This window comes from Ceratotherium simum, chromosome 23 (assembly GCF_057802395.1).
Source record: "Ceratotherium simum simum isolate JZ-2026a chromosome 23, ASM5780239v1, whole genome shotgun sequence".
In the NCBI taxonomy this organism is placed as follows: domain Eukaryota; kingdom Metazoa; phylum Chordata; class Mammalia; order Perissodactyla; family Rhinocerotidae; genus Ceratotherium; species Ceratotherium simum.
The window spans coordinates 17,581,956-17,604,139 of NC_141922.1; the positions used below are offsets into that span (position 1 = coordinate 17,581,956).

At 39.7% G+C, this 22,184-nt stretch overlaps 1 protein-coding gene across 2 annotated transcripts in view; it reads left to right on the forward strand.

Moving 5' to 3' along the window:
- Nucleotides 1–737: 737 nt before the first annotated feature.
- The window catches only part of TMEM65 (transmembrane protein 65), a 49,823-nt gene continuing 28,376 nt past the window's right edge, over nucleotides 738–22,184 (forward strand). Inside the window, exons 1-2 of one of the 2 annotated variants that reach the window (XM_014787982.2) lie at nucleotides 738–1,441; nucleotides 16,504–16,584. In XM_014787982.2, the coding sequence (XP_014643468.2) occupies nucleotides 1,147–1,441; nucleotides 16,504–16,584 (376 nt within the window). In that variant the 5' untranslated portion in view covers nucleotides 738–1,146. The remainder of the gene's footprint in view (nucleotides 1,442–16,503; nucleotides 16,585–22,184) is intronic. The other variant, XM_087447475.1, reaches the window with a different exon arrangement.

The following is a 22,184-nucleotide window of genomic DNA, read 5'->3' on the forward strand; positions in this document are numbered from 1 at the left end:
GCTGGCATCAGATTGAGGAAGGGTATTCTCAGTGTCAAGGTCTCAGTCTCAAATCCCTCTTGGGAAGCGGTAGAACCGGCCTCGCCCTCTCTTTAGAGCTCCCAGAAGGGGTGCCTCAGAGACCCGAGTGTCTGGCCGGGGCCATGGTGGGCGCCAACCTGGCAAAGGGCGCGGCTTGGGCGCTTCAATGCCCAAAAACCTGAGCAGGGCGCTGTGACCCCGCGAGGTTCCGAGCGGTAGCGAGGCTCTCCGGAGCGGCCTGGAGGGACTACTCCCGGCTCGTGCCGGGCGAGGGGGGACGCACGCTGGAGCATTGCTCAGAACGAGCCCCAGATTTAGGCATGGCGCTAGGGCGGGCCGGGTGGCAGCTGCACTACTCGGCCGGGAGAGGAGTCCAAAGCTCTGTCTCCGTCCTCCACTCGCCGAAAGGGTAGCGGATCCCAGCACAAGTGGCACCCGCTTCCCGCCACCTTCACGCCCCGGAGCGTGCGGAGACGCGCGCGCACGCTGCTTACTCGGGAGGGAGCACGGCTAGCGAGCCTGGGGACTGCGCCTGCGTGGCCCCGCCTCCGCCCCGCCTTCTCCTTTAGCCCCGCCCTGTTACCCCTAATACCGCCGCTAGGGGTATCGGCGGCGGCTGAGGTCTGGGATCTCGGCCGCTTTGAGGGCGCGGGAGCCGCCCGGAGTGGCGACGAGGGCAGGCAAGAGGGTGGGAAAGCAGGCGGGAGAGGAGGGCGGCGCCGGAGGAGGGCGGCGCGTGGCTGACTCATCCCTCTGGAAGATCAGACTGACAGACACCAGCCCTCGCCGAACCCGCCCGCCCGCGCCGCTCCTCCTCAGGCGGGAGGCGCCCGCCCGCACCGCCCGCCCGCCCTCTCCGGGAGCCCTCCCAGCCCGGCCTCCTCAGAGAAAGTTTTTCCTGTTGGAGGGACCGGAGCCGCCGCGGGCCTTTTGGAAGGGAAGGGGGACGGCAGAGGAGGCGACGGCGGCGCGGGCTCGGGGAGTGCATGGTGCCCGGCGCCTCGGCTGCCTGTCAGGAGGACCTCGGGGCGGGGTCGGGCTGAGCCCAGCTCCTTCTTGTCCGCTCAGCCTCGCCAGAAATCGCCCTCCCGGACTGCCGCGGGGGTCTCTGCTCCTCAGCCCGCCATGTCCCGGCTGCTGCCGCTGCTGAGGAGCCGGACCGCGCGCAGCCTGAGGCCGGGCCCGGCCGCCGCGGCCGCCGCGCCCCGCCCGCCGTCCTGGTGCTGCTGCGGGCGGGGGCTGCTGGCGCTCGCGGCCCCCCGCGGCCCCCGGGGGCTGGGCACGCACCCCAAGAAGGAGCCCATGGAGGCGCTGAACACGGCGCAGGGCGCGCGCGACTTCATCTACAGCCTGCACTCCACCGAGAGGAGCTGCCTGCTCAAGGAGCTGCACCGCTTCGAGTCCATTGCCATCGCCCAAGGTAAGGGGGCGGCTGGGGCGATCCGGGGCCCCCGCTCCCCCGCGAGCCCTCTCCCTCCGCGGCCTGGGACCCCCGCCGCCGGCCCCGCGCCTGGGACGTCCGCGGGGGGCACTTTCCGCCTCCCGAGTGTCCCCGGGGCAGGGAGGACGGGCGCGGATCGCGCCAGGCCGCCGGGGCCAGCGCTTGCTGCCTCCTCCCCGGCTTCAGAAGCCCCTGTTGCCGCCCGGTCGCGTTTTGCTTTTGTTTTGGTTTGCTGTGCACCTCCCCTCCGGCCCTCCCGTCCCCGAGCTCTCGCTGCGATCTCGTGGACGTGCAGCCAGGCAGGTGGCCTGCCGAGCCTCCTCCGAAAGTGCAGGGAGGCCGGGGGAAACTTTCTTGCAGGGTTGTCAGACGAAAACGTCTGGGTGTCCAAAGGAAGGGATGTGGCTTCCGAAGTCAGAGATGCTCTCAGCTGCTTGGGTGCGCGCGGATCTGGTTGTCTTAATTTAAGGAAACATTTTCCTGGGAAATGGAAAGAACGGATCAAACCAGTAACCGCAGATACAGACTTGCAAGCCGGTATAGGTTCGGTGCCGCACAAGTTAAACCCCAGTGTTTGTTGTTTCCCCAGAGGTTGAAAGAATGCTAAATCAGAAGGTATTTTTCTGGGAATCTGTGGCTCTCCAGTAAAAGGCAGACTTCTGCTCAACAGTAATGTGGGACGGTGAAAACAAAGCTATTTTTAAGTTAACATGTTAAAATAGGATATTTTTAAAACCGGTGCAGAATGATGGTAGGTCAGAATTTGAGTCCAGGTGGAAAAGCTAAAAGTTGAGAAAATCAAAGGGGTGAAAGGAGAAAACGATTAAATCATCCAGTCTTAAAGTATCTTGCCAGACAAAATACATTGCTACTATTTTATATTACATTCTGCTGTATTTGCAAGTTTCTTTTTTAAGTTTATTCCCCTCCCCCCCAAGTTGGGGGGGGGGAGTCCGTGGATTCCTTAAGTTTAGAGCACATTGATTTGGAACCTGGCATTTGGTTTGCCAGAGGCACTTAAAAGTGTTTCTTTGGCCTCTATACAGGAGTGGAGGAAATTATCTACCTCATGGAAGCATGACTTGTCTGTACTACTTCTGCAGAGACTTTTTGTTAGTTGTGCCTTTTAACTGCTTTGCTTTCTTTTCTCAGTTCAGGGAATTGTGGACCAGTTTATGGTGTTGGATGAGTCCAGACATTGTCTGCCCACAAAGCTTTTACAGGAAAAATGTAACACTGCAATCAATTCAGTTGTTAAATGTGTAATCATGATGTTGTAGGAAGTCGTAATCGAATACTAGCATATTTGTAAGCTAGGTGTGCACTCTGTGTGCGGTTTTAAAATATTCAATTCTGAAAATGAGCTCCTCGGAAAACAATGTAGACAGTCATATGCTGGAGCATTAGTTTTAGGAACCTTTGTCCATGGGCAAGACTATTTGAACACACATATGGCCTTTTCTAAGTAATTTCTTGGAAATTCTGCATTAACATTGTTACAGGTTTGGAGGGCCCTGTTAACATGATTTTATGACAGTTCTTGAAAAGCGTGTCCTGCGATTAAACTGGATAAATTTTACCTCATACCTTATTGCTTTAGCACATGACAGTAGTGTTGTAGTAGGGATGCTACATTTTCCAGTGAAGATAATATTTTTAAATTTAACATGATTTTAAATATTCTGGAAAGGACCTGTAAACTTCAGTTAATGGAGATCGGTTAGCATCAATTAAACTTAGTAAGTATGTAAGTTATATGAGAGAGAAGTTAGTAATTTGTCATTGTTCAAGATTAACAGGCAAGGATATAGGAAACAATGTGGTAGTTAACTGCTTATCTCCTGTTTATAAGCTAAAGAATTTCAGAATTTACAGCAATTATTTTTTATTTTTATTTTTTTTGTGAGGAGATCAGCCCTGTGCTAACATCTGCCAATCCTCCTCTTTTTGCTGAGGAAGACTGGCCCTGGGCTAACATCCGTGCCCATCTTCCTCCACTTTATATGGGACGCCGCCACAGCATGGCTTGCCAAGCAGTGCATCCATGTGCACCTGGGATCCGAACCTGCGATCCCCGGGCCACCGCAGCGGAGGGTGTGCTCTTAACCGCTTGCGCCACAGGGCAGGCCCTACAGCAATTATTTTTGTCAATGTTGATGACTAACTTATTGCCTTTTGACTCAGGTGACACATTGATGATGTTGCTTTAATTTTTAGTACATTCTTAGTGTTCCCTATTGTTTTCAATGTCAATACATATAGTTCCTATGGAGCTAACTGGAATCATCACTACTAGTAAACTACCTTAATCATTAATCATTTAAAGTAAAGAGGATTTTACTGTTAAGAATGCATACAGCTCATTCCGATCCTGAAATCAATGTTTTTTCCCAATAAGACAAATGAAAAACTCCCATTTTTTTTCTTTTATTGTTGCTTTTTGAATGTTTTTAAGTACCCGACTCATGTACTAAATGTGTGTCCTAAGTACACTTTCCAATGAAATAAATTCTGTTAAAAGGGCTGTTTCTTATAGGAAATCTTATGTGTTCCTGGGAAGGGTGCTTGTGTGATCTAATGAAGTGTTTTGGATTTGGTGTGGAAACAGTACTGGAAAAAAATCATCCAGGCTTTGATATGACGGTGGAATCTGCTGAAATTTGGTACATTTGCCCTTATTAATAGGCATGTGATATAGTCTGTGACAAGATAAAGCTTTACAATCATTTTTAATAGATAAGGCAGACTTTGTGGGATGTCTTATCATAGTTAAATAGGCTGCTGTGATTTTTAAATTATAAGCTGATTTTCTCCCCAATTTTAAAAAAGTTGATGTTATCAACGTATCTGCTCAACCTTGTCTCTCTTCTTCCAGGAACAGTCCATATTCTTCTGATAGTACATTGTTGGTTCATTGTTTGTATGAGTAGGACTGGCGAGCTGACATTATTGTAGTTTCCTTTCAATTTTCACCAAGATTTTTCAAACAAATTTGTCACCCAATTTTTGCGATTACTATTTCTATTTATAATTATTTTTTAAAACTTAAAAAATATATCAATTTGATTTTTGAAGGATGGGCAGTGCTCATTGTGTTGGAAATACATTACTGTATAACAGATTACCCCAAAACATAGTGACTTAAAACAAGCATGTATTGTCTCTCAGTTTCTGAGGATCAGGAATCCTGGAGCAGCTTAGTGGAATGTTTCTGGCTCAGAGTCTCTCAAGAAATTGTAATCAGCAGGGGCTGTGTCATCTGAGGTCTTGGGGGGCTGGAGGATTCCTTTGCAAGAAGGCTCACTCACGTGGTTGTTGGCTGGAAGTCTCAAATCCTTGCCATGTGGGCCTCTCCACAGGGCTGCCTAAGTGTTCTCAAGACATGGCAGCTGGTTTCCTCCAGAATGAGTGATGAGAGAGCTGGAATCCACAGTCTTTCATAACCCAATCTTAGAAGAGGTAGTCCATCTCTTTTGCCTTGTTACATTGTAGGAGGGTACTATACAGGGTGTGAGTACCAGGAGGTGGAAATCATTAGGGGCCATCTTGGAGGCTGCCTTTCACACTTATAAGGTGTTGTAATTAATGCTCATTGGGGAATTAGACAGAGAGATAAGAGCTGGCTTTTGGAGAGGCACAATGAAAGATGCGATTTGAAAAAAGGAGCTTCCTAGGGAATATTTTTTAAAACGTGTACTTAAGGTATTTTAAAAATGAGATTCTTTTTACATATAGCAAAATAAGAGATGTATCCAGGTGAACAGAGCAGTTTTTCTATTAATGTTAGATCTTTATCAGCTTGCATTTTTTTCTGTTTCTCTCTATAAGTGGTAATTGTACACATTTTGAATTTATTTTTTACCGTTATCTACATCTATATAAATACATCATGTAATTTTGTGTGTGTGTGTGAGGAAGATCAGCCCTGAGCTAACATTCATGCCAATCCTCCTCTTTTTGCTGAGGAAGACTGGCCCTGAGCTAACGTCCGTGCCAATCTTCCTCCACTTTATGTGAGACGCTGCCACAGCATGGCCTGACAAGTGGTGTGTTGGTGCGCTCCCGGGATCTGAACCTGGGCCGCCAGCAGCGGAGTGCACACACTTAACCGCTGCTATACCATGGGGCCAGCCGCTACATCATATAATTTTAAACTTTAATCTTGTAGTTCCCCACCTTTTGTGATTATTTTTTTAAGGTGGGATGAGGAGCTTCTTTTGAGAATTGCCATATAGCATAAGGGGCCTTTGGCAAAATGAAGGCTGGAAGATAAAAAGGTGATATTAAAGTGGATACCTTGAATACTTAAAAACAAATAAGATTTTTCCTGGAGTTCCGATCCACTAGGGTTCTTGGACTCTTAACAAGAGTGTCCTCATTTTTCTCTGTGCATTGGTCAGGATTATGAGACAGTGGCAACTCTGTTAATCTGTTAGCCTCTGGGATGAATTGGAGGTAATCTTGGCTTTTGCTCAAAGAGAATAAGAAAGAAGGCAATAAAAACATTTCGTACTTCAAATTAAGATATGTGAATAAAGATATTTCAATGGCTTTTAAGAGGGATAAGGGAAGTGTAGCCTGAACTAGACCCAGCAAGAGGAGAAGAACCAGGATGAGGATATGAAGTGTGAACTGAGTCAGGAGGAGTAAGACATGCCTAATAAGCTGAGAGCTTCTGTATCTTGGGCCTAGATAAGTTAAATGAAGCTTTGCAACAATCAGTTATTTTATCAATATGGAAAGAACCTAATTATAGCAGTATATTCCAACAAGCTGAATTCTAAATACTTGAGAGTTACTGGGCATATTGGAGTAGCCCTATTATTAGGAATTACTGCCAGTAGAAAACAGATAATGCAAATAGGATTTTTTTCTTCCATTATAACGTGGATATATGCTATTTAACAATTTTTAATCATCACTTACATATAACTTGATGTCCAGAATTATGTGTGACTTAAAACAGTAACTATACCATTATATCTCATGATTTTGTGATTGGATCAGGAATATAGGAAGGGCTCAGCTGGATGATTCCTCTGTTTCATGTGGTATCTATGGAGCTCACTCCATAAACAGCTGGCAAATGAGCTGGGCACAAGGTCCAAGATGGCTTCACTCACATGTCTGGCACTTTGTTGGAGATGGCTAGAAGGGTGGGCTCACCTGGGACTGTTGACCAGAGTAGATGCATGTAATCTTATTAGCATGACAGTCTTTTAAGATGGTTGTAAAACTTAGATGATGGGTCAGGACTCCCAGAGAAAATGTTCCAAGAAGGCTAGGTAGAAGCTGTAAGACTTTGTATTAGTTTCCTATTGGTAACAAATTACCACAAATTAAGTGGCTTAAAGCAACACCGATTTATTCTCTTGGTGTTCTGGAGGTCTGAAGTCCAAAATGAGACTTAAGGAGCTAAAATAAAAGTGTCAGCAAGACTGTTTTTTTCCAGGGGAGAATCTGGTCGGTGTCTCTTTCAGCTTTTGACATTCCTTGGTTCCTGGTCACATCACTGTAATCTCTGCTTCGGTTGTCACATCATCTTCTCCTTCATTGACCTTTTTGCCTCTCTTTTATATGGACCCTCCTGATTACATTTAGGGCCCACCTGGATAATCCAGGCTAATCTTACTCTCTTAAATTCCTTAACTTAATCACAACTGCAAAATCTTTGCCATATAGGGGAATGTATTCATAGGTTGGAATATTAGGATGTGGACATATTTGGGGGACATTATTCAGCCTACCACAAATTTGTTAAACCTAGCGTTGGAAGTCCCAGAATGTTATTTCTGCTGCATGGTGGTCAAACAAGTCACTAAGGCCAGTTTAGATTCAAGGGAAGGGAAGTTAGTAGGAGGTATTCCATTTACGTGACCATAACTAATCATTGTAGTTTATTCCTTTATATTAGTACATTTAAAAAAAATAATTTCTGTTGGAAATCTTGTGTTACATCTTTCTCTGTTAATGCATACCGTTAACATATTAGGTTTGTGTTAGTTTGTCTTAAGACTTTTGAACATTTGTTCTTATACTGAGTGCCAGTATAGTGATTCCTTTATATATTGAGATGTATAGGACTCTTTCCTCTATATCAGGATTTCTCATCCTGGGCAATATTGACATTTTGGGCCGGATAATTCTTTGCTGTGGGGCTGTCCTTCACACAGGGTATTTAGCAACATCCCTGTCCTCTACCCACTAGATACCAGTAGCACCCTGCCACCCTCTTCACCCCCAGTTGTGTCAACCAAAACTGTCTCGAGACATTGCCGCATGTTCCCTGGAGGAGACGTTGAGTGGGAGGAAGAGGGGGAGGGTAGCAAAGTCACTCTGGTTTAGGGCCATTGCTTTATATGAAATGCTATTGGTTGTTTCTTCTTCAGTCCTCAGGCTTGTCGCTCCTCTTTTCCTATCATCCATTGATATTTGCTATTATCAGTGTATTCGCTTTGCTTCTAGTTCATTTGCTTTATTTTACATTTATTTGTCTCTGTATAAGGCCAGAAGAGTAACTCCTCACCTCTGTATTAGATTTCTCACCTTATTATCAAATAAATGAACTTTGTGATAATTGTTTTCCTTAATTGTGATGTTCCTTCACTCTAAGTTCTTGACTAAATTCTAAATATTAGACACTTTAAAAATATGGCTTCCAGGTAAGTCAAATACTGCTATAGTTTAATTCATCAGTAATTAATTTGGTGTTGTTCATCTCAATAGTTACTGTTCGCTTACTTTTTTATAGTAATTGTGACAAGCAAATTTTTATCCACAAATTTGTATATAGGGAAATTGAAATAATATAAAGTCTGCAACATAAATTTATAGGGTTATCCGAAGGATCAGGTAAACTAAAGATAGTGAACTTGAATGTTGGGGATGCTCTGATATTGAACCGTTATTACTGGTGACTGTTTCAGTTTTTCTAAAAATAGTGATGTTTGCATAACCATACTTTTGACTGGTTTTCTTTGGCATGTCAGAGTGTAAAGCTAACTGGAACAAATAGGGACTAAATTCGTAAGTGCAGATTTTATAAGCATCTTGGTCAAGTCAGCTGAATTAATTAGTATGTAGATTTGTAGGATCTAGCCTTGTCATTGACTCATAGGTTTAGGTCTGCTTTGAGTTAATGAAAACAGCCACATAAAAATAAGTAGTTATGTGTTAAATATAATCATTTAGTTACCTCAAGCCATCTGGTAAATGAGAGACTCACCTAGACAAAGGAGTTTGTAGGTAACAAAACGTCATTCCCCTTAACCTCTGAAACATTTACTTTAATGGCAACGTATTTGAACATATTGCATTTTTCTCTGCCTTAGTAAAAGTATGAGCACAATTTAGCTTCTACCAGATGTCAGAGTCCTTATATACTGTATTTTAATACAATAATTTTCTTTGGGGCTACTTCTATTTGTAGACATACTAGTCATCACACCAAATGCCTCCAGAATACTGCCATTTCAGTTGGCATGCTTTTCAGACTCTGTCATAGTGGTGTTGAAATGTGTTGGGCTTGTTTCTCCCCTCCCCCTCCCCACGCCCTCAGACTTTTCTACTCTATTCTTCATCCCTTGTGGTTGTGGTAAACTTTTCTGCTGTGTAAGGAAGTCTGTTTCTTGGCATCTCTGTTATTGTTGCTAATGTCTGCTCTTTATCACTCTTCCATAGTGTTTTTTTGTCTTCTTTTTCTTTCATTTTCTCTCTCTCTCTCTTTTTTTTTTTAAACCCCCTATGCTTCTCAGTGGAGTTTAATCTTGATAGACATTTCAAGGTCATAGACCTCTACTTTCTTTTATCTTTCCAGCTAGCCAGTTGCATCTATCACTGATCTTTGACTCTTTAGATCTCCCACTGAAGCTCTCGTGAGTATTTTTGCTAACATCAGGGTTATGGCTGTTTAAAGGACCTGTGTTTTAAGCACCTGAAGTGTAGTTAACTGAGGCATTACTATTTATGGATCTTAAAATTTCAGGGAAATGTAGGGTAGAATGGTGTTTTGTCTTGGTTTAGTTGAAATTTTCTGTCTTTCTGAGTTTTAGAGTAGATTATTTAATACATTGTGTTATTAAAAACATTTATAATTTTAAAAACAGCCTAATATTTTGTAACACAATTTCTAAATTTCTATAATATAATGGTTCTTATATTTTATAGAAGACATCTCACTGCTACTACTATTGCTGCTGCTAACACCATCTTTACCACCATTACTTAGCAATTATTGAATATTTGCTATGTGTCAGACATACTTAGCTAAGTAAGTTTTGATATAATTATTTTGTTCACTTCTCTTGGAGAGAGAAGGAATTATCTCTATCCTATAGATTAAGAAACTGAGGCTAAGAGGAGCTTGCCCAAGATCCTACAACCTTGTGTGGCAGAGTAGAGTTTTTAACTTAGCTTTGTTTGATTCTAAAACCCCTGTTCTTATTATTGCACCCTTCTGAATACTCATACCTGGGATTTTTAACACATGCTAGGAAAAAAGGTAACACCTCAGATGCTCAATAAAATCACATGTGCTGGTAACTAATCTTAGTCTATCTTCTGTATGTTTGCACAATATATAGTGTTCAATACAAAAGGAAATATGGCATTGTTACTTTGAAATTAAGGGAAATTGAAGTAAAATCATTGTGTAAAAAAGCTTATAAATTGTGTGAGGATTTTGAAAAAGTCAGAAAACTAATATTTGGGACTTCTGTCATAAATTTCTAGCCTTTACTCTAATTTTCCTTTAGGTTTTTGAATGAGTTTGTTTTTCTTTTTTTTAATAGCTAACATACTATTCATAGAAAAGCTTTCTAAACTTTGAAAATTTATTTATTTAACACATATTTGTTACTCTCTCTACCATATAATAGACACTGTACTAGATGTTGGGGGTACATCAGAGAATTAATTTAGCAAAATACTCTCATGAAGCTTACATTTTTGAGAGAGGAAAGATATGAGTAATAAAGTAAATAAATAAAGTAATTATAGATAGTATGTGCTATCTATCTATGCTATTAGAAGAATAAACAGAATGACACTTAATTTAGATAAAGGGATCTGGGAAAGCCTTTGTAGGTGATATTTAAGCTGAAATAAAGGATTGAGAAGCCAGTCATTCAGAAGCTGGAGGAAGAGCATTCTGAGAAGGAAAAGCAAATATTAAGACCCTGAGATAGGAAGGGACTTGGCATACTGTAGAATTGACAGAAGGCAAATATGAGTGGAACTTAATGAACAAAAGGGAGAGTGGAATGGGATGAGATGGGCAGGTAGGCAGAAGCCAGATTAGTCAGGGCCTTTCTAGGTAAACCATAGGAAGGCCATTCGAGCGTTTAAATATGAGAGTGAGATAATGGGATTTAAAAAGCACTTTGGCTGCTACTGGAAGGTGCAAATGCATAAACTGGGAGACCACTTGGGAACCTGTTACAGTAGTCTAGGCGAGGGATGATGGTGGCTAAGACTTGGTTGCCATGGAGATGAAAAGAAGGGGATGGATTCAAGATATATTTTTGAGAGGGAACTGATGGGACTTGCTGATGGGTTAGAAAGGGTCAGGTAATTAAGGGAAAGGAAATGGTAAGTGATGACTTAGGTTTCTGACTATAGTGATTGATTAAAAGGTGTTGCTATTAACTCTGAGGGAGAAGACGGGGGAAAAATAGATTTTGGGGGGGTATAAATTAAAGTGTTAATTTTGGACATGTCAAGTTTAAGATACCTTTGTGAATGTGAATGGAGATGTCAAGTAAGCAGGGGTGTGTGTGTGTGTGTGTGTGTGTGTGTGTGTGTGTTTATTTATATACATTAATCTGGAGCTCAGAGGAGAAGTTTAGGTTGAGTTTGTAAGTGTGGGTGTTAACAGTTGTGTATAGATCCAGGAGAGAACTCTGGAAAACACCAATGTTTATTGGAAGGGAAGAGGAAGAAGAACTAGAACTAGAAGGAGACCAAGGAAGAGTGTCCACAAAGACAGGAAAAATAGCAAGAGTAGTGTATCCCAGAAGCTAAGTGAAGAAGAGAGCATTTCAAAAAAGAAGGAATGATCTGATTTTTTAGATAGGTCAAATAAGAGGAAGACTGGGAGTGGGGGGAAGAAGGTCCGATGGATTTAATAACACGAAAGAGAAGTGATATCTTTGTCAGATGCGTTTTTGTAAGAATTATGTGGGGAGAAGCCAGATTTTAGTTGGCTGAGGAGGAAATATCAATAAGGAAGGAATCAACTCTTTAAAGGGAACTTTGGAGATGGAGAGCAGGAGGCGTTGGGCAGTAGCTTGAGTACTACTGAGATTATCTCTTTACTCATACATAGGTCAGAAGTCTGAACTTATTTTAAATATTTGTTACTAGTATACTCATTTTTTAAAGAATGCCTGTGTAGAATTCTCGTTTATCAGAGAAAAGTATAATATCACAGGTAAGCAAATCAACACCTCTTTTTAGCAGCATTCAGTAGAAAATATGCAGGCCATTTAGCAGGTAAGATCTTTTCATTTTCTTTGGTAAGAAGCTTGTAGAAATCACGAAGATGATTTGAAACTCTATTTTTCAAATTAAAGTACCTAAGAGCTAGAGGGAACATTTTTTCCTGGGATGTGGGACTTGCAGTGCTAAAACTAAGACAGTCCTAGGCAAACCGGACAGTTGGTCACCCTGCCTGCCCTAAGGGTGATAGTATTTTTGGCTTCTCCCAGATTAAGGCTTTTGACTCAAAGGAGAGATTGAGAAAAGGATCCAGGTAGAGTTTCATGTTCCTTCTACACTATTGCTTTTCTTTTCCTCTAGATCTGCACAGCAGTGGACACTTTCTTGGGGCTCCCTCTCTTATCTTTTTTTGTGTCTGGTGGGATTTCTGCTGAAAGAACCTGCAAGAAAGTGCAGACTCCCTACAATTTATGCATCCCCTAATGCCTTCACACTGTCCTCCTAGCCCTCACTCTGCCTTCACCTGTTCCCTTACTATTCTAGCCATGCTCTTCCTATGGTATCCGGTTGCATCTATCCCAAGTAAGCAAGTGCTAATGTCCTGTGTCCCCTCTGCCCTTGCAGGTGCCTGCTTCTCTTTTGATTTATGGCCAGTTGTTTGCTCTGTGACTTGAGTTCTCTCACAGGTTAGAAATAAGTCGTGAATTTGAATTTAGTTTGATGTTGTTTCACTGTAAGTGTGGGAGCAATGCTGTTTGCAGCTTTCTGCGTCCCACAGTGGAAACTAGAACCTTGCTTTACAAAGTTTCATATACATATAAAATCATCTGGGAATCTTATTGAAATGCAAATTATGTTTCCGTAGGTTTGAGGTGGGGCCTGAGATTCTGCATTTCTGACTACTGCAATTCTAGTCACTGCAAGTTCCCAGTGATTCAGTACTACAGGTCCAGAGACCATATTTTGAGTAGCAAGGTTCTAGAAAGTGTTTTTGTTTTTGTTTTTATGACGGGAAGGAGTTGAAGTCATGTAGAGAAACTCAGGCATGCTTGAATTGTGAAAAGAAACAGGCAAACACATGTGAAGTGATGATGTAAGATGTGGCATATTTTGTGAACTGGCAGAATTTTATATTTCTGTGTGGAAAAAATCTTACGGTTTAAAAAACATTATCTTAGCATTTTTTCTGATCAGAGGGCTTCTTAAAGACATTAGAAAAAATGTGAATTGTTAAACTGATTTTATAGCTATACAGTGATCACTTTTGAGTAATAAATGTGGTGTCATAGATGTGTTCCTTTTTGTTCATCTCTTTTTATTTCCCATTATTACCTTGAATATACTGTCTTTTCGTTAGTCTCATTTCTTCAGTGAACCATGCCCCCCGTCATACTTTTTTTCCTCTGCTTTTCTTCATTCTGTTCTTTCTGTGCTTTCCTCACTTAATTTCGTTTTACTTTTTAAATTTTGAAACACTCTCAAGTTTACTGAAAAGTTTCAAATATAGTACAATAAGCTTTTTTTTTTCTTCCTCTGAGTCATTTGAGAATAAGTTGCTGACATGATGTCCTATCATCCCTGTCACAGGTTAGGCTCCTTGGGGAGCCGTCTCTGAGACAAAGATTAGCATGCAAGAAGTTTATTGGGGAGTCCTGTTGGAATCCTCACTTTAGAAAGGCAAGGGAAGGAAGCAGGCTTTGGCAGAGGTTCTAGAGATTGGATGACCCTTCAGTGTTGTCCTGAGTTGGGTGAGAGGTCTGGACCTCAACCTCTGTGAAAATGAGCTATTGGATGTGGGCTGCCCTGGGCAGGGTGCAGAGCCTTGGATGAGGCAGCGTTCTTCAGCTGAGGCAGTCCCCCGAGATGACTGTCCACTGAGGGCTGTCTCTTGGCAGGACTTCTGGTATCTAAGGATCGACTGTGCATTACAATGTCCACTACAACTGGAGTACTTTGGCATCTATTTCCTGCAAACAAGAACATTGTCCCTTATAGCCTCAGTATAACATGGGTAGAGTACTACCATCTAATACTCTGATGCCATTCAAGTTTCACCAGTTGTCCCAATAATGCTCCTTTACAGTAAAAAGATCCAGTCCAAAATCACATGTTGCATTTAGTTGCTACATATTTTTAATTTCCTTCTATTTGGAACAGCTCCTCAGTGTTCCCCTTGCCTTTCATTAAGTTTATGCTTTTGAGCATTACAGACCAGTTATTTTGTAGCATGTACTTCAATTTGGTTTTGTCTCTTTCCTCATGAATAGATTCCAGTTATGCACCTTTGGCAGGAATTTGATGTTACATTCTTCTTTTTCATCCTTTTGGTTGGCTCATGATTTCAATTTGTCCCTGGTGATGTTAACCATTTCCAGGTTAACCATTTTCTTTGAACATTGACTTTTAAAGTGATGTTTAAAGTGCTAACTTATCCACTATATAGTTAGTATTTTTCCTTTTGTAATTAATATTTTGTGGAGAGGTACTTTGAGTATAAGAAATATCTCATTTGTCATCAATTATTTATTAACTTATATCAGTATATACTCATGGATTCTTATTCTATTTAATGGGTTATAATTCATTACTATCATTTTTGATCCTCTAACTGTTCCATATTTCGCCAGTGGGAACCCCTTCAGGCTGGCTTCTGTATCTTTTTGACACGTCCCCATTATTTTTTGAATATTTCCTTACTTTCTGGCACCACAAGATGTTCCAGGTTTATCTTGCACTTTTCCTGCCCTAGCCCTGGAATCAGCCATTTATTCAAAGAGTTTCTTCAGTGTAGATGGTATTTAGAAACCAAGATTTGGGCATTAGGTCTGCTTGTAGCTATTAAGGTGTTGCTGTTCCCAGTCCCCCACAGTGGACAGAGCTAGTGAATATATGTATTTATATACAGAGTAAATATCATTTATATTTTTATTTCTCTGTCTATATATATTATAAAATAAAAGTTCATAACAATTTCTCCAGTTCCGATCCAACACCACAGGATACGTTCTATTTTTCTCTCTTTCTCTATTTCTAACTTCATCCTCTAATGGAAAAATACCTGACTCCCGTTATCCTTAATATATTTATTCTTTTGATCACTCCTCCTGCATGTCACCAATATCTCATCACCACCACTGGATTTATGCCCATTTCATTAAATAATTCATTTTTTTCTTATTACAGGCAGTCCCTGCTTTGCACAGTTACCATATGCATGAATTTCAGTAGCCATGTTTTAGTTAAATAACACCAGTCCCCAAGAACATGGTCGAATTTCATTTACCACAGTATATTAACTATGGGTAATTACCTAAAGTATTAACTTTGCTGCTAACTCCTCAGTCCACGAATCACTGTGTAAAAACAGATGTGCATCTTGATCCTGATCAGTAACATCACTTTTTCAGTCTGTCACTGGTTGGTCACTACTTACCTGTTATTTGGTTCACACAAAGCAAAATGTGTAGTTGTGTTGCTTCCTTATCTCCCAGTGATAAGCCAATGAGATGTTTTACAAAAATGGATAATCAAAAGGGAATTGACCAAAAAAGATGAAAGTGCAGCAAAGAAACGAAGAGTGATAATGCTGAAGTGAAATTTTAATCAAATGTAAATGGAGTTATAGAAAAAATAGCTGACTGTGGGAATGCTGACACCGCTGTTGAACTGCTGCCATTTGAGAGGCTCCAAATATGCAGCCAGAAGAGCTTAGAGAAGGCGAACCTTATGGACATGAATGAGGAAAGTGAGAAGGTTGTGATGAAAAGGATGAAGATGTTCCAGAGGAAGTGACTCTGGTAAAAACTTCACATTAAAGGAACTCTCAGAGATATTTCATGATATTGGAAATATAAAGGATAAAATGTAAGCTAATCCAAACTTAGAAAGGAACGTGACAATTTACCAAGGCATAGAAAAGATGCTTGCTCCATATTGCAAGTTATATGATGAGAAGAGTATTAGCACTATTGAAGCTACTTTTGATAATCTTTTTACAAAGAGATAAAACACTTCAATTCTCAGTGTTTCTAATATTTTAAATTACAGTACACTAAATAAATATTAGTTTTGCTATTTTTAAGATTTCCTTTTGTATTTTTAACTGTCAGTAAAAGAGTTTTTAAAGAAAATTTTAAAGGTTACAGAACAATTGTAATTTTCCGCATTGGTTATTATTTTTTGTGTGTGTGAGGAAGGTCAGCCCTGAGCTAACATGCATGCCAGTCCTCCTCTTTTTGCTGAGGAAGACTGGCCCTGGGCTAATATCTGTGCCTATCTTTCTCCACTTTCTATGGGACGCCGCCACAGCATGGCCTGACAAGCAGTGCGTCAGTGCGCGCCCGGGATCCAAACCCGGGCTGCCAGCAGCGGAACATGTGCACTTAACGGCTACGCCACTGGGCCGGCCCCTTTGCATTGGTTATTAAGATTGCTTTGCTTGGTTTCAGCTTGCATTGTCATTCTTATGGTCTCACACTATTGTGCAAAGTGAGGACTGCCTATATTCTAGCACTTTTCACTTCAAAATTTCATATACATTTTTTGTTTATACATATTTTATTACTTTATTGATTGAATACATTTTGATTTAAAAATATTTTTAGCATGCAGATATCCCAAACCTGAGATTGCCATTGTGAAGCAAGCAAAGGAGGTATCCTCAGCAGAGACCCCTGATAGTTTTGGTATAGTACAATCTTAAAGTATTGATTGTTTGTCACATGTTCATTGCAAATAGCAAAGCATCTATTTGACAGAACTTCTTGCTTGTTTGAAATAAAATGCTTTGGTTATAATGGTAGTCTTTTTTTTTTTTTTTTGCATCAGTGTTTTGGACTGTCTACTGAATATTTATTTTTATTATCTAGTCCTAGACCTTGTGGATGTGATGGAATAATAATTGCATGTTTAATTAACTGAAATATTAAATTTATAACCTTAACAAAAGACAAAATAACTTATATTTATATATTTAAATAGTGTATTTAAACATTGTTGAAATAACCACAGCAAGTGAGACATAACAAGCAACAAAGATTATGAATTTCTTTAGGATGAATGAGTAGGAAAAAAGGACCACACGCAGGGAAACCTTCAGAATATTGTAAAGAGAAACTGTATTTAAGTAACTGAACCTAAGGAAAATATATTTGAAAAATATATTCTTGAGTAGTTTGAAAGCCATATATAAGTTCATTTTAAGGCCATTCCTGAAAGTTTTTGTACATTCAGTCTCCATATAGCTTGATTGGTGACTTATGTTGCATGCTGTGGTGGTGGTGGTAGTGGAGGAATTGTGTTGAGTGTGTGTGCATGTATGAGACAGAGAGAGAGAGAGAAAAGGGAAGGGAGAAATAAAAATAAATATCTCTCTGTCCCTATTTTATTTATTTTTGATTACTATTTAATATAGATGCATTGCCGAAGAAGTACAACATAATGTATGAAAAGCAATCAAATATTTTCTGGACCAATTGAAATTTTTTAAGGATAAATAGTAAGTACAACCTAGCTTTCTTAGGCTGTATATGTAGTGTCAAGAGTAAAACCAAATTGTAAGAACTTCAGAGAAATGTAGAGGCATATAGTGTGTGTACACATGTATACACATATACATATATATTAACATATTAGTACATTATCTGCAGAAATTCCCCAGTATACTCGACTTTACCAGGTCTAATGTAGTTCTACAATTAAAAAATTTTAATCTCATTTTCTATGTAGAAGTTAAACATTTAATGCAAATGTCTTTTAAAGAATAAAGTTTTAATTTTGAATTATTCGGAAGATTGTTTAATTAGCCTTCATTTTTAGGACAATGTAGGGAAAAAGGAATGATACTTATTCTATAGATGATGGCAGATGACATCTCTAGGAGGTAACGTGCTGCTGAACAATAACTATATAGACTAACAGTAGGACTTACCTGTCAGTGATCTCTTTTTGAGACTCAGTCTTCAGTTATATCCCTACTCACTGTAGTGTGCTTCTTCATGAATGTTTAGGGATACCCCTCTGTGTTTTTAATCCTACTCGTTATGCAATAAAGAAGAAATATAGACTCAGAATCTTTGAGCTAGAAGGGATGGCAGAGACGTAAATTCCTCATTTTATGTAACGTAAAACTGAGATCTAGAGGGTTTATGATATGTTCAAGATTTGGCGGCTAGATATATACATATCAAAGCAGGGATTAGTGTCAAGTCCTTTGGATTTTTAGTGCAGTGCTCTTTTCATTGTAATAAATTTCTTTGGGCTTAGCAGGGGAGATTAGTGCTAGACTATAGGGTATCCAGTTGTTCTTAACAATTTTATTTATTTATTTCTTCCCCCAAAGACCCAGTAGATAGTTATATGTCATAGTTGCACATCCTTCTAGTTGCTACATGTGGGACGCGGCCTCAGCATGGCCAGAGAAGTGGTGCGTCAGTGCGCGCCCGGGATCCGAACCCGGGCCGCCAGCAGCGGAGCGCGAGCACTTAGCCGCTAAGCCACGGGGCCGGCCCCTATCCAGTTGTTCTTAAACCAGCAGAAACCTTGTAATTTTCCCATTCAGAAAATGTTTTATTTGGTAACCATAATAAGTCAGTTGATTTCTTCCTCTTTCTTTTAACTTGGATGGATTTTTGAAAATGATTTATCTGAAAGACAGTTATTTCTTAGGAGAGAAAAGAAGCAATTTGAAAAGGATATTAGTATTTTAGTTAATTGCAGTTTTACTTCAATTTCAAGTATTAATGCATGACCAATGTTTTGACGATGTTTTATGTATTTATATATGATTGTTTGATTTATATATGATTGTTTCTTGGTTCTTCTATGTTTTTCTATTGAGAATTAATTCACAGAGAGAGGTAGGACAAGAGAATTAGAATCTGGGTTCTAGACCCAGCTGTGTGTCTTTGAGTACATCGCTTAACGTCTCTGGGACTAAGTGGCTGCATCTTTAAAGTGGAGAATTAAGTCAGGATTTCTCGGAGGGCACAGTACTGGCATTTGGGCTGGATAATTCTTCATTATGAAGGACTCTCTTGTGTATTGTAGGATGTTTAGAATCCCTACCACTAGTAGCATTTTCCAGTCATTATCACATCCAAAAACAACCCTGCATTTCTGAGCATCTTCTAAGGTGAGGTACCATCCCATGTTCAGAACCACTGGCTGATGGTTTCTAATGATCCTTTCAGCTTTGACATTCTATGAATGAATTCTTATTTGGGGAATGATTGAAAGGTAAAAAGGTAATGCCTTGACTGAAAAATCTTTTCTCCTTCCTAGTATTAAGCAATTTTATTTTAAAATGAATGTTTTCTGGGGATCTATGTAACCATACCCACAGATATATCTACGACTTATGATGTTCCAAGATGAATTATTATTTTTTTATAGCTCACTTTTAGCTTTCCATCTATACTATAGTATATCCATGTATAATGTGTGTAATTATACGATTTTCTAAACTTAAAGTTATAGAGTACTATCTCTATACCTAATAAGTAACAGTAACAAGATCTGACTTTTTTTTTTTTTTCCCCCTGAGGAAGGTCAGCCCTGAGCTAGCATCCATGCTAATCTTCCTCTTTTTGCTGAGGAAGACCTGCTCTGAGCTAACATCTATTGCCAATCCTCCTCCTTTTTTTTCCCCAAAGCCCCAGTAGATAGTTGTATGTCATAGTTGCACAGATCTGACTATTTTTTAAAAGTTGTACTGTTGTTTTAATATCTTAGCCTTTTTAAAAAAGGAATATCATTATATATAGTAATTATTTTCTTTGTCTGTTCTCCTTTGCCATGAAGGAAGGGAAGGATTATATATAGTCTTGGTGTTAATTAGTATATATAATTGTTCCAGGTGCCCAATTTAGACATGTAAAAGCAACCACAAATCAATAGTATGTTTGATTATCCTAAAAAAATCTCCATGAAATGATAGCTATAAGAGAAATAAATTATTGTACTTCTAGTGTTTACTATTTCTTAAACTAGAGTTGAACAATCAACAGGTTAGTACATTAAGGACATTAATAAGGGTGATGATTAATTGGGCACTATTGGCTGCCTCATCGTTACTACTGGCCAACTCTTGTCCTCAACTGTTGTACCACTGGCCTGCCTCAGCCCAGGAATAGGTTGGTTGCCCTTAAGTAAACTGGATACCAGTCTAGGTTGCAAAGAAGCCCCAGGTTGCATGTTACGTCTCCTAGGAGGTTAATGAGGTAGAAATTTCTTTGCTATCTAATATGCATGTTTCAGTATAGCTTTTAAATGCTAAATAAAATTACAAAATCACACTCAAATGCTTTTTTTTTTTTTTGTCTTAGGTAGGCCTGTATTTTTTTTTTTTTTTTTGGTGAGGAAGGTTGGCCCTGAGCTGACATCCATTGCCAATCCACCTCTCTTTGAACTGAGGAAGATTGGCCCTGAGCTAACATCTGTGCGCATCTTCCTCTATTTTGTATGTGGCATGCCGCCACAGCATGGCTTGATAAGCAGTGCGTTGGTCTGTGCCTGGGCTTCGAACCTGCGAACCCCGGGTCTCGAAGCAGAGCGCATGAACTTAACCACTACACCACCGGCCTGGCCCCAAGGCCTGTATTTTTAAAAATTATTCAAAAGACCCTTTACAATTATAGTCTTTATTTTAAAAGACAAGACTTGGTAATTGAAATTTACTAAGTTAAGAAGTTAAGTTCTTTGCTGTTTCTAACGAGTGTTTTTATTTTTCAATTTCGAACATCATTTTTTTGTAAGTATATTACTTAGCCATATTCGTTTCTTTTAAAAAATATTGCTGTGTAGCGTTATAAACGTCTTTTTGGTGCATGTTTGATTTTTTTGGCATTTAATATGATTTGCTTAAATTATTTTGCATATGGCATGATTTGCATTTTAAGTTTGTATTTTTTAATGTTTTATATATTATAAATTTCACCTTACCCATTGGAACTTTTGGTTCTATTAAAAGTCTAAACAGTTAGTTATTCATAATGTTCAGAAATATGAGTAACTGAAACCCGTAGTCCTCAAATTGTTGCTTAAACACAGTAGTTTCATCTCTGTTCTTTTCCTAAATCTCTTATTAGGCCCAGTTGTGATTTGTGTCTACTTCCTGCACTTTCCTGGGTCAGATGCTGGGGTGGGGCCTGGAGCAAATATTAGATTGTCAAAAGATTGGAAACTGGATAATTGGACACTTAAAGAGTATTGAGTTTTTTGTAATTAAAGGAATAGTCCTTTTATGTTATCTCAGGGTGAAGTTGTTTTGGTACTTTTCTTACTAAGTCTATTATAAATGATTTTGAATTTTTCTCTTGATTTGTGATCCATTGATGTTTACGTCCATGGTAACACTGAAATAAGTTTATCACATTTAGAATTATCATTCCATGAAAGAGTAATAGAAAACAAGACTCTTGTTTTTGTTTCTCAGATTTTCTTTTGTTTCAAGTTTGGATTTATACCTTGTGAAGTACGGTTAAATTTAATGGAATGTTTAACAATGAAAATGACAAATTATACTTTCTATTAAATAGCGTAATAGAACTGACTCTATATGCCAAGAAATCTAGTTTGATTTTCTAGCACCACCACTGTAAACACATTTTGTTTTATAAAGTAGACTAAAATGTAGACTATAGATATTCCAGTTACATTTCTTCTACCAAAATATTTTGATTTTCACTTTAAGATGTATCTGTTGGTAGAATAATTTATTAGAAAAAGAGATACACCAGGCATAGCTTACCCTAAAAAATATTCTAGAAACACTTGTTAGTGTGGGACTGAAGATTTTTTATAAAAAATTTATTTTTAAAGGGAAAATAATTAAGGAGAGAGATACAGGTTGAATCTTATAGTAAACTTCTCAGACCTATTCTACTTATTTGTTGTATTGGAATCTTTTGCTAATTAAAATAGATTGGCAATTGATTGGGGCTTGGAAATTTCTTTCAAGGATTTTGTTTTAATGACAGTTTACCTACATTCTGAAAACATGAAAATATTTTTAGTAGAGTGTAACATTAAAAAAATAGAAATGCAGGGGCCAGCCCGGTGGCGTAGTGGTTAAGCTCCGCACACTCTGCTTGGTGGCACGGGTTTGCGGGTTTGGATCCTGGGCGTGAACCTACACCACTTATCAAGCCATGCTGTGGTGGTGACCCATATACAAAATAGAGGAAAGATTGGCACAGTTGTTAGCTCAGGGCCAAGCTTCCTCAAGCAAAAAGAGGAAGATTGGCAACAGATGTTAGCTCAGGGCCAATCTCCCTCACCAAAAAAA